At 40.6% G+C, this 12,398-nt stretch overlaps 1 protein-coding gene across 1 annotated transcript; it reads right to left on the bottom strand.

Moving 5' to 3' along the window:
• Positions 1-4,899: 4,899 nt before the first annotated feature.
• Positions 4,900-11,600, bottom strand: RFK (riboflavin kinase). Its single transcript, XM_056513631.1, has 4 exons — positions 11,260-11,600; positions 9,530-9,681; positions 8,107-8,209; positions 4,900-7,576 (listed from the first exon to the last, which is right to left on the bottom strand). The coding sequence occupies exons 1-4, from the start codon at positions 11,339-11,341 to the stop codon at positions 7,446-7,448; spliced, it is 468 nt and encodes a 155-aa protein (XP_056369606.1). The 5' UTR covers positions 11,342-11,600; the 3' UTR covers positions 4,900-7,445.
• Positions 11,601-12,398: the final 798 nt, after the last annotated feature.

The following is a 12,398-nucleotide window of genomic DNA, read 5'->3' as shown; positions in this document are numbered from 1 at the left end:
TCATGAGAAGAAAACCTGCACAGGTTTTAGTAGGAAAATATTCAGTTGTATCACAACTGCTCATTCTATGAAATTTTAGACATGAAAAAAATTTAAAATAAAGTCTAATTCCACTCCTTTTGTTGGCAAGAGAAGCGCACAAATTGAAGCATTTAAACATTTATATCTGATTGTAACAGTAAAGGCTGTCACTCATGAAATATATTAAGACCACCTGCTTGTGTGCATTCCCCTGTGCAGGGTGATCGGCATCCTGTTTATTACAGAAAACAACAAAAGCTGCTAAAGGAGCAAATATTAAAGGCAGGGGGTAGGGGGCCTGCATTTTACCTTAAAAAAAATGTCTTTATTTTTACTTGCAAGCTTTGAGTGTTTTTGAACTTGTATTCTTCTGTGGTAGTTAATCTCTTCTCGATTTAACAAGATAAGAAGCCTATCTTATTGTTTGTTTTTTTTATATATTACAATCATTACCTTATCAGGACCAAGGTCAGTTTTAACTGTAATTCAGTCATGTTTTTGGTTTAGCTCTTCACACCCATAACAGGGTTAAATTTTTAAAACTACACAGAAATTAAAACATAACACATGGTAAAGTAGATGGATGCAAAGAAGAAAAATTAGATATACTATATATCACATACATTTTAAAAATCACTGACAACAGAATGGAGGACATCCAACTGCAAGTAGACATCAGAAAGAGAGTGGTCTTTACTTCAGCTAAGGTTTTAGAGTAAAGTGAAACACATTCCTTTAAACTACATGGCTGTCCAATATACCATCAACTACTTGACACTTTTTCAGAGCATGCCAAATGACAAGTGTCTAAAAAGGGGAAAAAAATCTTAGGTTTTACACAGCAGTGGGGAAAGAAAAATGGAAACTGAACAAAACTAAGATCAAACATCTGGCTTTCTTAGAGTATTCCTTATATTCTTAGAGGTGACACCAAATATTTACTATGGAAGGATTTGCTCAGTAACAGCAATGAAAACAGTGAAGCTAGTAAACAGTCTTTTAAAGTCTGGTGACAGTGAATTTCTGCATCTCACTAGAGGGATGAGAGGCCATCAGCAAGTTACTTGGAGTGTCATGTGTACAAGCAAGCTAAAAATGTTTGTGTGCTAGCATAGCTAGGTACGTGTAGAGGCTTGAGAGAGACCTGGACTACACTCTACCCCCAGGGACACTTTTTAATCTGGTGTGTAGAAAAATGGATCTTCAGTAAGAGATGAAAAAAACACAAATAGAGACAGTATGTGAGTAAGAGAAAGAAGTTATCTGAACATTTAGGACCCTGCCATTGCAAGAAGCCTTGCAAGACATCCACATCCTTCCACTGAAAACACCTAAGGAAAGCAGAACAAAATGAACATTCTCCGCAGGAAGGATGAAACTTACAGGAAAATGGAAAAGACATTTTAAAATCCCTTTGTGCCTCTAGTTCTTCACACTACTAATGCAGTAGCTAGTGGTATTACTAATCTATACCAAAATATTTAACTAATACTTAAATACAGCAAAGAAGCTAGTTAAAGCTTTCTTCAAGAAATCATGGAGCACTGGGATGGTCTCTGCAGCCCTGGGAGGCTGGGGATGAGGCACACCACCTGCACTTGGCTTAAGTTCAGATGGCAGGATGAGTTGGTGGGACAGACCACACTGGATAGTACTGGCTTTTTTTTTTTTTTTCCCTAGGGTAGTCAACAATAATTTTGCTAACACTCTGATTATAAAGATTCACTAATCTTGTAGGTGCACAATTATCTATGAAAAGAGAGACCTTGAAATTGGTCAAGTTACTGTGCTTCTGTAGCCAGTTTATTTCCTCCCCACTACCTGACTGGCTGATGTGCTCAGCTGAGAAGGATTTGAGCCCTTCAGAAAGGAGAAATAGAAAAAAAACCGCATAAAAAGAGTGGGAATGTGATGTTTGGCTCCTATGTGCTAGACACTTTCCCTAACTGCAGCCCTTTCTAACAATCCTGATTTATACGTCTCAGAAAAATTTGCCAGCAGCCCTTCAATCAGGCATCCTCACCAGCATCCAGGTAAATACTGCACCTGGACCCAGTGACTCAGCTGATTGTTTCCAATCTCAGGGACCTGATTTACTGCTTTCCCTTCCTGCCTCACAACATTCTCCTCCTTAAGATGGCATCTTCTGGCTCATCTTGCTCCACTGTTTCTGCACTGAGGTGACTCCACCCACGTCTGGGTGACCCAAGATGTGCAGTCTGGCTCCTGGATGCTCTTGTTGCTCACTGAAACTGACTCCAAGTTTTGAGTGTTCTAATCTGCTCTTCTTTTGCCTCTGACCTCACATGAGAGGCAGATGCATGGTTTGCTTGCCCTTAAAACTCCCCCCCTGCACCACAATTAGCTGTGGCTGACATTTGGAGAGACTAGAGCTGACAAGAGAAAATAAAAAACCTGGGCAATCAGCTTAGAGGAGATAACGGCCCTATGAATGTAATTGGTTAAAGGCTACAAAGAGTTTTTCACAATAAAGGTTTGCCTCATTTCCTTCCACAAAGACCAAAAGCCAATGAAGCATATCAAATAGAAGTGCTGAAGGCACACAACATAGCGCCTCTGCTCCATCACCAGAATAGGTTAGGCTTACTTGCAGCTGATTCACGATGTCACCTTTTCTCCTACATGTTTTAAAACACCCATGCTTTTCATGTAAATTGACTAGAAAGTACCTATTTCAATAGATAGCAACCTGTATCAATATGCCAAAATCACCTCATTGGCTTTGAAATAGATAAAGTATCTTGCATACAGATTTGTGGAGTGAAAAAAACATGATGAAACCAAGTGGATGCAATTGGGAAAAGCAAGCTCAGGCCACACAGCCAGTCTTCAATTTTTCTAGATACTAAAGTTAGAAATGTTTCTGAGTGTTTTGTGTTTTTATCCTAAGGTTAGAATTTAGTTGTGTTTGTGTCCCTGTTTCTATTCCTAATCTTAAATAAAAACCCTATAGCTGTCCTACCAACCCCCTTTTCTTTAGCCTTCCACCATCGCAGCTGCGAGAGTACAACTGAGGTATTGGAAGGGTGACACAGTATCTCCAAAACATTAAAAATGGTTCTCTAACCTAACCTTTTGCCAGGTCATTTGAAACAAAGACTATTCCTACTTGAGCTCACAAAATTTCAGTGATCTGCTATTATCTGATGATGGTGTACTATAATTCATTCTTACCACCAGAGAGAAAAAATCCAAACCACTTACTTTCTTACCAGCTAATTTGGCTTTCCGTTTACGTGGAATCATTACATGAATCTGGAGAATAAAGCAAGGCAAAGCCACAGCTGTTAACAGAGAAGGGTATGAGTGGCTGTAAATCAATCCAAAGCCTTTCCTTCTCACATAAGCAACTACTAAAAGAGCATAAGGGATCGAGACTGGAGATGAAGATACAGAGTATTTGGGATAGGATGGCAACAGTTCAATATGTATTTCAAAATGGACTTCTGGGAAGATGAGTGTGAATAGAGGAAAGTCAGTGTTTTAGAGAAATTTTTACTAATTAATGGATTTTCTATGCTGCCTTTCTTACAGAATTACTGCACTGTATGTAACACTTTCCTAGCAGGCTGAAGTCAAGATTTCAGACAACAAAGATCATGATGAGGGTATGGTTTCTAAAAGCAGTTTTTCTAAAGTTACTTAACTATTTTGTAGGTTTTCAGACGCACACTGCTATAGAAGAATATATTTCTGTCCAGTCTTTAGAGAGCAAAACCTTTGCCAATCCGTATTTGAGTGCATTGTAACTACTACAACCACCCACTCAAAGCGTGCCCTTGCACTTTTTTCAAGAATCATGCCAACCCCTACCAAAACACACAGTCATAAACAAGACTTTTCTAATATCACTGGGATGGGTGCCAATAGTTTGGTACCACGGAATTATAGTTGGAAAGCAACTTGTAATATAGTACTTGTAGGTATCACCTGGTGCATCTGTGTTCCTCAAAGCTGATGTTTTTCATCATAATCTTGTAATATATTTCCCAATGGAATTGCATTTATGACATGACTTATTCCACCAAATACCTCCACAGTATTCCTCATTTGTATGAAAAATATCAGAAATATTCTATACATCATTTACATCTAATCTAATTCCAGTGGTTTAAATAGTGTTTCATCACAAACAGAGATCTGAATTTGTTGCAAAGTGAAATATAGTCCAGAAGTACACTGGCAAAAAGGACTTCTTTTCTGTCTTCTTTACGATCTTCTTGGGCTACAGAGAACTGAAATAAGCAGAGCACATTTACATCAGAAATTCTCCACTCACCTTTTGAAGTGGTTCAGCAGTTTCAAACTATGCCAAAGGGAATAAAGAGTACTCAGTGGCTAATCTACCTTAAAGGGAAACACCAAAGCAATTTTTTTACCATTGCTGGATACATAATACTACAGAAGAGGATGCTCTTTATAGTATCTTGCTATGAAGAACAAAATCTTTACACACAAGTGCATGAAAGTGCTGTTATTTGTTGTCAGTATGGACAGATGACTAAGAGAATAGTCTTTCACATTTTTGATAATAAACAGCTTTAGAGCTGTACTTAAGATTTATCTTTACAAAGGAATTAATTGCGAGAAGGACTAACTTTTAGGCCATAATTCTTAAGTGGATTTTTTTTGTGTTGGATACTCCTGAAGACCTCATGATCACACTGTAACTTTGAGAGTGTTCCTTGGAACCCACTTGGGATTAAATCATTGCACCTTCAGCAACAAAGAGGAATACAAAATCATATGAAGATTAGAAAGTTCAAAATAAGGCAGTCACCCCCATAAAACTTTGCCTAAAACTGAGATAAGCAACATTGCTAGGAGTGGCAAAGGAAAGGAAATCCAAGACAAGGATAACTTTGTCAATTACAGTTCCTTTAGTAATGGTACAGTGCAACAACATCAACCAAAATACAGCTACTTGTACATAATACAAAAATATAACCCTTAATAAAGTTTATACTCTGCGATGAATTATGCACTGAGCTTAAAGAGTGATGTATAACATTTCCTCTTAAATAATATGGTCAGGTACACTCAGCCAAATGGATGTACTAACACACTCTTTGAAGACAAACACATAAAGAGCAGTTTCTTAGTCCAGTGTATTCATATATCATACCTCAGCTAGGATTTGAGAGCAAACTAAGTCTTTCAAGTTTTTCCTTAGGTACTGTTCTCTATCACAGCAGCTCTATAACCAAATAGTGAATTGAATTTTTGATAGCGGCATTTATTAGCAGATACAGAAAAGTATTATTCAGAACCAGCTTAAGGCACCATAGTTTTCACAACAGATCCAAGACATTACTCACAAAAATCAATTTTAAAGGCAGCTTTATGAGTGTTTAGCTACAGTACCATGATGAACCACAATCTATCGTTGACAAAATACTCTGTTGAGTAGTGTGGCTTCTATTTATTCTCTAAAAGTACTAGTAAAATATATGATTTTAATGTTACGACAATCTGAAGAATGCATAAACTCTTAGCAAAAAAAAAATAAAAAAAATTATCCTTTCATCTCTCCTTTTAAAAATTCTAATCACCAATCTTGCAAGACAATTCTTTTACAGACTTTTTAGAAATAGTTTCCAACATGTTATATAGTAAAAAACTTACTAAATTATTTCTCTTCCCCTTTAAAAGAAAGCATATTGTCCCATGTCTCTTACCCAAATGTATTGTATCTGTCTCTGCCATCAACAGCAGTGGTGAACAATTCATTTAAGCAAAATCAAGTTTTCTCCTGATTTCCTAAAGATCTCTTCCCTAATAATAGCCCACAATACTGCCTAAAATTTAAAGCAAAACTACCATCTTGACAGCACCTGCCACAAACACCCAAACAGCTACCTTGCTAAAACTCTCTTAAATTCTAGAGTGAAAAGTAGGATTACAATAGGATAGGACAAGGAGTAAATTAATCAAATTTCACTACAGAAATTGTGCGTTCCATATCAAACATCATAGTTCAGACAGAGAATCACAGCTGAGACATATTTAAATAAGGACTTTGAATTTCATCACAGGGTGATGTCAAAAAGTCATTAATGCAACAGTCACTGTAGCAAACCTACTTCCATTCACCAAGGGATAGAAAAGTTTATGTGAGGAAAAACAGATACTGAATCACATATTACATACTTTTTTCAAACCATTTTTTGAATTACCATCAACTCTCACAGTATTCCTCTCACTTACCTATTACAGAATAGTTAGGATTGTAAGAGATCTTCAGAGATCATCTAGTCCAATCCTCACTTGTATCCCCACATTTCAGAGTAAGACTGTCTGCAACTACTTGTAAAAAATAACCAATATTCACTACAGCATTGATATATTATGCAATAAATCCCCAAAGACTTTCATTTGTGTATTCATTTACTTGGTCTGCCAAAATCTTGGCTCTTACCTGCACTTAGTGCAGAGTGTTGATGAGATTTTTCTGTGCCTTACAACAATGCCAACCGTGAAGTCAGATGTTTTATTAACCATGCAGTAAAAAACCTCAAGATTTTCCTATGAAAAATACCAGCAGCACATAAAATGCAAATTTGTATCTCACTATCAATTTTCCTTTAAGGTGCAATGAGCAGAAGTCTTGTTACATTGTTTCTGCATCTTTTGCCCCTGAACCTTAAAGCTGATCAGCTTCCACACTTTTATTCTCTTTTTGAAATTAACTGAAACACGTCAGAATTTAAGTACACAAATCATGTGTTATCATATGTTCAGTCAAGTGTGAAGAAGCATAGCTCAGATTCTAGCAACAAAGTGAGCAACAGCAATTTCTTCCACTTCAAATAAACTTAAAATAAATAATTTCAATTAAAGTTACAGCATCAATCACAACAGCTGCGTATACAAAAAACAAGAACTATAGGGAATTAATCTTGCTATTGTTATCTAATCATATCTAACTACAGAGATTTTCTGAGTCAATCAATACCAACAGTTTCTAAGCTAAAACCCAGATCTAAGAATGACTCAAAAAATGGGAAAGGAAGCTGAAATTACATTATGTTAAAACCAGACACTCTTCATTAAATGAGCTAACCACAACTTAGGGTTACAATTAACTTTGGTCATGTTCTAAATGTACTCAGATCTCTCAAGAACTGATAACTTTAGGATACATAGTTTATCTACAACAATCTACAGTATCTAACTAACTACAACAATCTTCTAGTTCTTTTGTGTGACTGGTCTAATGATGACTGAAAAGAAAACTGAAATCATCTTGTATGGTTGGTTCTGATCTCAGTCACCAAACAGACATATGACAGAAATGTATCTATCAGAGCAGTGCAAATACAAAAGCTCAGGAAAGAAAATAAGAAAACAAAATTAAAAAAAAAAAAAAAAAAGAAAAAGAAAAAAAGGCTTTATAGGTTTTCTCAGCGGTTGTTTACTATTTTGCCTTCTGGCAGATGAAAAAAGTTATCTTCTTTAAGTTTAAGATGTTCTGGTAGATCCAGCTGTCTTTTTGCTTCTTCAATGTCTTCTTGAATTGCTGAAATGAGTGCATCTGAAGAAGGTAAGAATAGGGATATTTAAAAGTTGGTTTGTATTGTGAACACAGTAACAAGTGAAAATAAGACACTGCAAAACAAGATCAATAAATATCAAACCACAATCACAGAAGCAGAATAATTATGTGATTTGAAAGGGAGAATTCTCTGCTTCTAAAATGTATTTTTTTAACATGCTTAACAAGTTGCATTTTTACCCATTACCAGTACTATCCTCTCCATTTGCCAAAACATACCTTAGCATCTCTGTTTCAATACTAACAAAACTGCATTTTAAGAAGAAATTGACTTTTATGAGCAGCCCATGATTTTAACATTACTCCTGACAAGTGAAAGAAAAGCGCAGGTTTTTAGGGTGATCCATAAGAAGATGTGGGGGTATGGTTTTTTGTTTTTAAATAACAGAAACATTTTCAAAGGTTAACCATTAAAACATCTCATGATGGAAGGAGGTACAGTGAAGACACAGAACCTGCTTAAGTAAGGCAAAAAAGAAACTAGTTTGAGGGAGACTTCCAGTACTGACCTAAGGAATCAAAGTTTTTTTCTGGTCGAATGTATCCAGTTATGACTATACTAAGAATTTCTCCATAGAAGTCTTCTTTGAAGGTGTGGATAATGTGTGTTTCCTAAAGGAGAGAAGTAAGTGAACAATTATTATGAACTTAAGAGTTTATTTCCCTCTCTGTAAGCATGTAGGCCTAATACCCAATATTCAAATTCTCCTCAACAGATAAAAAATAAAAGGGACATTTAGTATAGCATGTATAATCCAAAATTAAAATACTGGGGCTTTAGTTTGTATTAGGAAGTAGAACTGCACTCTGCATGGAATTTAAAAAATTACTCCCTTAAAGAGTAAAAAGAAAAAAAACCAAACCAACAACAACAACAAAAAGCACCAAAACAGCAAAAAGCCACAATTATAAAAAAAACAAAACCCATACCCCCAGACATCATGAGAAATGCTTCAAAATTTCTCAGAGGTAAGACTTCTAAGGCAGAAAATGTTAATGTTTCATCAACAAGTAAATACACCAAATAGCTATGAAGACTTTGATAGAAGTAGTTGGCTCAAGGAGAGCATTTACAACTATCTCCTAATGGATCTGATTATAAAATTGAAGAACAAGTCCAGACTAAGACACAGTTCCACGTGACACTCAGAACATTTTCATGCACGTCTTCATCTCCAAAATAGGCCAATCCATAGTATTGACCAGCAGAGCTATCATTTCAGAAGCTTTTAACTACTTGCTCAGAAAAGTTAAGAAAAGTTATCTGAAAAAAAAATTTAAAGTATACATTTGCCTAAGACAAACACTTAGAAGTAGGGATTAGAGCTCTGCAAGACTCAGGAAAAACACCAGCACATGACAGCAAAAAAACCCATAGCTGTCACAGCTCAGGATTTTAACTTCTCCATCCTTACATCCTTATAAGCCTTCTAAAACTTATTCTGTACATTAAGCTGCAGCATCTCATGTATGAATTCTGTAAAAGAAGAATTAATTAAAACATCATTATACATTAAGCTGCCCCAGCATCTCCTATCTGAAACATAGATATATAGCAGAGAACAAGATTATTACTATGTTCCAGCTTATGCTAGGGGCTATCATAACTGGTAAATTCAATGCATTTACCAGGTTTATGCTTAATTTGCTATCAGCAAGTCAAGCAACCATCATTTCAAGTACTTTAATTTTGGAAGGAGTTAAGAAATGGTGGAATAGAAGAAAGAAAAACTTTATTCAACTTCATGTGCATACTCTCTGGCTACAGAGAGTATATTCTTAACAGCATATAAATATTATATAGATAACAAATGCATTTCTAATGGCACACAAATTTCTAGGTATTATTCATCAATCAAATTTTGAGAATCTTGTTAAAATTCATCCAGTCTTTTATTACAATAAAAATCCCACAAAAAGCAAAAATCTTACCACTGATTTCTTAATATTCTTATAGAAGGGATTCCATCCTATGCTCAAAACCATTTTATGCACATCTCCATTTCCAACACAGGCCCATCCATAGTATATACCAGTAGGGATATCAGATGGAAAGCTTTCAACTACTTGCTCAGAAAAGTTAGCTGTAAAAATTTTATAAAGTGTGAGTGACTTTGTGTAAACCAAGTATATAAGAGAATCTTCAAATACATAAAAGCCAAACTCTGCCTATGTACTATTTACAAACATATCACTGGTGATGGTGAGAATAATTCAACATACCATTGGCAAAGAATAAAACAGCTTCATAAAGTTCAGTCACTGTGGCAATACCAGAGTTATTACATCTACATAAACACACACTGTACTGTATACTTTTCTTTCTCTTCCACAATAATAACTAATAAATGCATCATACATAGAGCCAGAACACATCTCGTTCTTAGGACAATTACCACAGTTTTACTATGATGAAAAATGAGAGGAAAAAAATCAACTTTCTTCTGCACTATAAAATAGCATCTCAGAACTTTTTATTAGTGAAATATTTACTGATTAAATAAACTATGTAGAAGCAAATGTGATAATTGTTTAGTCATCTGTCAATTTTGGACAAGTTCCCTTTCAGAGGCATCTGTGGATTTGAGATTTCCTTTGGAGAATATATATATATAGTAAAATAAAATTTCCTTTAAACTGAATTTAACCTTCTCTCAAAATTACTATCCTACCTCTAATTCCCAGCTGAATAGATTTATTCATGCAAGATACCAAACTGATTTGAAAGAATAGACGGTTACCAAATTTTTTCAAAGCTCACAGATAGTAAGTAACAGCTTTCTTTCCCTATTCCCTAATACCGACACATTGTTTGTAAACAATCAAGAGAAAAATGTGACACGTTCTCAGAAACAGATGTCAGAAGTCCAGCACCACAAGAGTGGTCTTATAAAGTTTCATGTCTGTTAGACGCAGTGCAATATGACTACTGACTTCAGTGTCTGTTTCAGTAAGGTCAAAATTCTCTTGCAGTATTCATCTGTGTGCATTTAGACAACTGAAACAAAGATGGGCAATAGGAAAAATATATTGTCTGTAAGCCAATCGCACCTGCTCTGTTTCAAATACCGCTTTACTTCCTTTAAACTTTCTTCTTTGCAGGGATTCCCAATGCCTACTCCCTTTCTTATACCTACGGGAGGTTTACAGGAAGGGGTATTTCCCAGACTGCCACAGCACTGCACCGAGAACGTGACACTTATCTACATCGTGGCGATCATGAGATGAGAAAAGGAACAAACATCAAGATCCAGGGAAACCTCTTTACAGACTAGGTTGGAGGGAATAACACGAGGGGAGGTGCAAGACTCTAGGCAGCGTGAGAGAAGGGTAAAAAAAAGCGTCAGGAAAACGGGGGGGGTAGGTAACAAGGCAGCGCCGTTCTGGGAAAGCGCCAAGTCATGACAATAGCGCAGCTGTGCAGGGCAGCCGGGCGTTCGCCGAGGTCAGGCGAGCTTAGTCACAGCGCTGCTTGGCAGGAGCGCAGCACGGCTCCGCTCGAGGGGCGCGACAGCGACCGGCGGCAGAACGCCGGGGCCAGCGTTTCCCCGGCGGGAGCGCTGCCGGCGCCCGGCGCGGACCCCCAACCCCACGGCTGGGCCCAGCCCCGCGGACACCCGCGCGTGTTGTCCCGGGAGGGCGTGCCCTCCGCGCCCGCTCACCGGTGGGGATGCCCAGCTCCTTGGAGCCCCTGCCGAAGCCCTTCACCACCTCCCCGCGGCAGAAGTACGGCAGGTGCCTCATGGCCCCGCGCTGAGACACCGGCGCCCCGGGCCCGCCGCGCCGCCGCGCCGCTCGCCACCGCCCCCTCACGGGGCGCTACCAACGACAGGGGAGGAACGGGCCGGCGCGCTCCAGCCTGCGATCCACACTATGCTCCGGCGGCTCCCGCCCACCCTCCGGAGTGGACGCGCCCGTGCCGCATGCCCAGTGTGCCCTCCCCCGTCAGGGGAGCGGGGCGGAGCTGGGTGATGGTCCCGGCGGGAGAGGGGCGGAGCTGGGTGATGGTACCGGCGGGGCGGGGCGGGGCTGGGTGATGGTCCCGGCGGGAGAGGGGCGGAGCTGGGTGGCGGTCCCGGCGGGGCAGGGCGGGGCGGGGCTGGGTGGCGGTCCCGGCAGGAGCGGGGCGGAGCTGGGTGGCGGTACCGGCGGGAGCGGGGCGGAGCTGGGTGATGGTCCCGGCGGGTGAGGGGCGGAGTTGGGTGATGGTACCGGCGGGGCGGGGCGGGGCTGGGCGGCGGTACCGGCCAGGGGAGCGGGGCGGAGCTGGGTGGCGGTACCGGCAGGAGCGGGGCGGAGCTGGGTGGCGGTACCGGCGGGGCGGGGCGGGGCTGGGTGGCGGTACCGGCCAGGGGAGCGGGGCGGGGCTGGGTGATGGTCCCGGCGGGAGCGGGGCGGAGCTGGGTGGCGGTACCGGCGGGGCGGGGCGGAGCTGGGTGGCGGTACCGGCGGGGCAGGGCGGAGCTGGGTGGCGGTACCGGCGGGGCGGGGCGGAGCTGGGTGGCGGTACCGGCGGGGCAGGGCGGAGCTGGGTGGCGGTACCGGCAGGAGCGGGGCGGGGCTGGGTGGCGGTACCGGCGGGAGAGGGGCGGGCGGCGCTTGCAGTGCCCTGCGAGCCCTGAGGGCCGCTGTCGCTCTCACTGGCACCGCCGTGCCCTTTGCTGCAGGCCGCGGGTTTCGTCCTGCTCGGCTCTCCGAGGGCAGCTGGGTCTGGCCTGTCCTGCAGTTTCTTCGATGGAGGGCGCTGTGACAGCTGTGACTGTTGTGCCCCACCTGCCACACGCCGACTCTCTCACCTGCA

Source organism: Oenanthe melanoleuca, chromosome Z (assembly GCF_029582105.1).
Source record: "Oenanthe melanoleuca isolate GR-GAL-2019-014 chromosome Z, OMel1.0, whole genome shotgun sequence".
Taxonomy (NCBI): Eukaryota; Metazoa; Chordata; class Aves; order Passeriformes; family Muscicapidae; genus Oenanthe; species Oenanthe melanoleuca.
The sequence above is the reverse complement of the archived record's forward strand: the minus strand, read 5'-3'. Positions and strand labels throughout refer to the sequence as shown.